The following is a 3,526-nucleotide window of genomic DNA, read 5'->3' as shown; positions in this document are numbered from 1 at the left end:
ATGTCCTTGGAAATAATCTCTCTACTTATAAAAGAGCACAAGCAAGGAGACAGGTGGAGAACTTGAGAGTGAGAAGAGAAGCTTGACCAGGGTCACTGAGCGATAAGAAAAGGGACCCAGTTCTTGAGCTGCCTTTGTCACCTCCACATGCCTAGGTCAGATGAGACTCACCCAGGAGTGACTGAGCCCCCAGAGCCCTCTGGTCTCTGAGAAAAGGGCCCCTTAGGGGCTTAAGCTTAAGAAGCCTCTGATGAGTCAGAGCAGGATTGGAGGAAGCTGACCTACTGCAGTGGTGAAACCAGTCCATCACCTGGTGTCAGGCAGGAGGCCAGACTGGGAAACCAATATAAAGGGAGCCCTGACTTCTGTTCAGCTCAGCACTCCACCAGGAGCCTTCCCAGTTGCCCCTCCTGAGGATCTGGTAAGTTCAAGCACATGGAACTAGGGTAAGGGGCCCCAGCCAGTCAGGGCAAAGTTATAGGTGGTCAGCTCAGGTGTCAGCAAGGTGCTAATTGTGGGCAGATTTGACCTGTCCTTCTAGGGGAGCTCAGGTTACTGTGCTGAGTTCTTGTATCCTGGCATATTTGTGTGGGTAGGACAGAAATCCCATTCTGCTCTGTCTATTTGGGAAGAAGGAGAGTATAAGAGAGAAAGAGAAGTGGGAAGAAGTGGAGGAGGAGAATGGGGGAGGTATAGATAAAAAGAAAGAAGAGAAAATGGAGAGGGAGAGGAAGGGAGGAGGAGTGGGGGAGAAGTAGAAGGTGGAAATAGGAAGAAGGAGAGGAGAAGAGAATGAGGAGGTCTGGGAGGTAACACAGTGGATAAAGCATTGGACTACCAAGCATGAGGTCCTGAGTTCAATCCCTGGCAGCACATGTACCAAAGTGATGTCTGGTTCTTTCTCTCTCTCTCCTCCTTTTTCATTAATAAACAAAATAAATTTATAAAAATTAAAAAGAAGAAGAGGATGAGGAAAGAGAGAAGGTTGAAGAGTGTGAGGGGGGGAGGTAAGAAGGAAGAGTAAGAGGAACAAAAGGAAGAGAAAGAAAGGGAGGGGAAGGAGGAAGAAAAAAAGGAGAAGGAGGAAAGGGAGAAGAAGGAGAAGACACTGTCCTTGAGGGGCTTAAGCAGAGGGAGGAAGGGAGGGAGGGAAGGAGGGAGAAAGAAAGCAAAGGAGGGAGGAAGGGTGCAATAATAGGAAGAAAAGTACAGGTGCTCTGGTCTCAGTCTCCCAGCAGGACAACACTAAGGCAGACACCCCTCGACCCCTTCTACTTTTCAGGGTGAATTCGAGTAGCTTCTAAGATGGCCCAGCAACAGACACTACCTGTCACTCTACCCCCTGCCCTCTGCCAGGAGTCCCTCAAGCAGGCTGCCCCTCTTACACACCCCGCAAAGGAGCCAGTGGAACAGACACACCCACTGCCTGCTCCGTGCCAGGAGGAGCCCTTTGAGCTCCCAGCAGAAGGCCCTATGCTGCAAGGGGGCAAGCACATTATTCCCCAGCATGAGTGTGAGCCACTGCAGGAGAAGCCACAGCAGCAGGGAGACCAGCTGACCCAAATGCAGGGAGAGCAGCAAGACTCCCAGGAGCCAGAGCTGCAGCTGGAGCAACAACAGCCTCAGCAGCAGCAAGAGTCTCCAGAGGAAGGAGAGAAGCAGCAAGAAACACAAGAGCAAGGGGATGGACATGAAGACCAGCAGGATGCAAAGAGCCTGGAGAAGTTTCTGGAACAAGAGAAAGCCAAGCAGGAGCAGCAGCTCAAGAAACAGCTGGAAGAGGAGAGGCGGCTCCTAGAGAAGCAGCTGGAGCAGGAGCTGGCAGAGAGAAGCGAGCATGTGGGGAATAAGGACGAGGAGCAGTTGCTTGGGCAGGGGGAGGAGCAGGGGGAGCACCTGGAGCCAGCAGAGCAGCCAGAACCTGTCCCCACCCCTGGCCAGGTCCAAGAGGTCCCACTGGAGCAGCCTGCCAAGGGAGCAGTGTTGCCAACCACAGGGAAGCAACAGTAGGTGCTGCAGGGCCCCCTGCCCCCCCAAAATAGACATAAGTACCCCAGAAGCCCCAAGATTCTCAGGACACCCTAATAAGTGAAGAGAGAGCCAGTGTCTTTTCTTACTTCAGATCCCCAGGTTGGGGGCAACCTCATCTGTGATCCTGCCCCACCCTGTCCTCCTGCATGTCCTTTTGATGCAGTCAGGGGTGTTATTGCCCTGCACCCCCTCCTCGACCACCCCCACCCCCACCACACACACACACACACACACACACACCACAATGAGTCCATCCTGATGTGAGGGCCATCTGGCCGTTACATCTGTCACCACCTTGATAGCCAGGGCTGATTGGTCTGATCTGGCTGGCTAGGCAGGTGTCCCTTTCCTCCTACAGTGTCCCTCCTGAAGCTGCACACTCCAGTCAAAGAGGATGACCTTCTCAGAATAGAGACAGAGCGGTCTTTGGTTGAAAGTATACAAGTAGTTGCTTTCCCCTCCTAGTACCTCCAAACAAGCTCTCAAGGTCCACAGTGAGCCCAACCCAACCTCTGCTTGAGAAGACAGCATCTTTAGTCTCTTGACTTGATCTCCAGTGTTACAGCTGAACCCCTGAGTGCATAAGACAATAAAAACTCAATCCTGGAGGTGTTGGGTCCCTGTATTCCTTGGCTATGTGTCACTCAGTATCTCTTCTGTTGGGCAGGTGTATGGAGGTGCCAGCTTCTCTTGGTCACTTGCTGGAGAATGACCTTGAGCCTTTTTTTTTTTAATTTATAAAATGGAAATATTGACAAGACTATATGATAAGAGGGGTAAATTTCCACACAGTGCCCAGCCCCAGAGCTCCATATCCAATCCCCTCACTTGAAAGCTTCCCTATTCTTTATCCCTCCTTGAGTATGGACCTAGGATCACTGTGGGGTACAGAAGATGGGAGGTCTGTCTTCTGTAACTACTTCTTCACTGAACATGGGTGTTGGCAGGTCAATCCATAAACCTAGTCTGTCTCTCTCTTTCCCTAGTGGGGTAGGGCTCTTGGGAGACAAGGCTCCAGGACACATGGTAGGGTCCTCTGCCCAGGGAAGTCAGGTTGGCATCATGGTATCATCTGGAGACTGGTGGATGAAATAGTTAAGATATAATGCAGAACAAATTGTTGACTAATCATGAACCCAAAGGCAAGAATATTGCAGATGAAGTTTTGGGGTCTCTGTTTTGGAAAAGGATAGTAGGTCTGTCTTAGGTATATTCCAGAGGGTCCATGACTTTACTAGAGCCTTCTTTTAATCCTGTCCCCAAAGTCTGTAATGCATTCAACAACTTCTGGAAAAAAAAAAAAAAGAACCAAAAGCTAACACAAATTCATGCATGGACCTCAAAACACTGTTCACCTGTCAATCAGTGGGCTACCTTCTTGGAATTTGGGGGGAGGGTGAGGGAGGGTGGAAGACAGTCTATATGAGCTTAGAACAGCCCTGTGAGACACACACCCAGCCCAAGTGTAGCCCAGGGCCAAGGGCTGGAAGGAAGT

At 50.7% G+C, this 3,526-nt stretch overlaps 1 protein-coding gene across 1 annotated transcript; it reads left to right on the top strand.

Annotated features, from left to right (window-relative positions):
* The first annotated feature begins 295 nt into the window (after positions 1-295).
* IVL (involucrin) lies at positions 296-2,637 on the top strand. Its single transcript, XM_060201663.1, has 2 exons — positions 296-421; positions 1,283-2,637. The coding sequence occupies exon 2, from the start codon at positions 1,306-1,308 to the stop codon at positions 2,008-2,010; it is 705 nt and encodes a 234-aa protein (XP_060057646.1). The 5' UTR covers positions 296-421; positions 1,283-1,305; the 3' UTR covers positions 2,011-2,637.
* The last annotated feature ends 889 nt before the right edge of the window (positions 2,638-3,526 follow it).

Source organism: Erinaceus europaeus, chromosome 11, assembly GCF_950295315.1.
Source record: "Erinaceus europaeus chromosome 11, mEriEur2.1, whole genome shotgun sequence".
Taxonomy (NCBI): domain Eukaryota; kingdom Metazoa; phylum Chordata; class Mammalia; order Eulipotyphla; family Erinaceidae; genus Erinaceus; species Erinaceus europaeus.
Note: the sequence above shows the minus strand (reverse complement) of the source record. Positions and strands in the feature narration are given on the sequence as shown.

Excerpts from the sequence above, each read along its gene's own strand:
- IVL (XM_060201663.1), top strand. The coding sequence starts at position 1,306 with ATGGCCCAGCAACAGACACTACCTGTCACTCTACCCCCTGCCCTCTGC.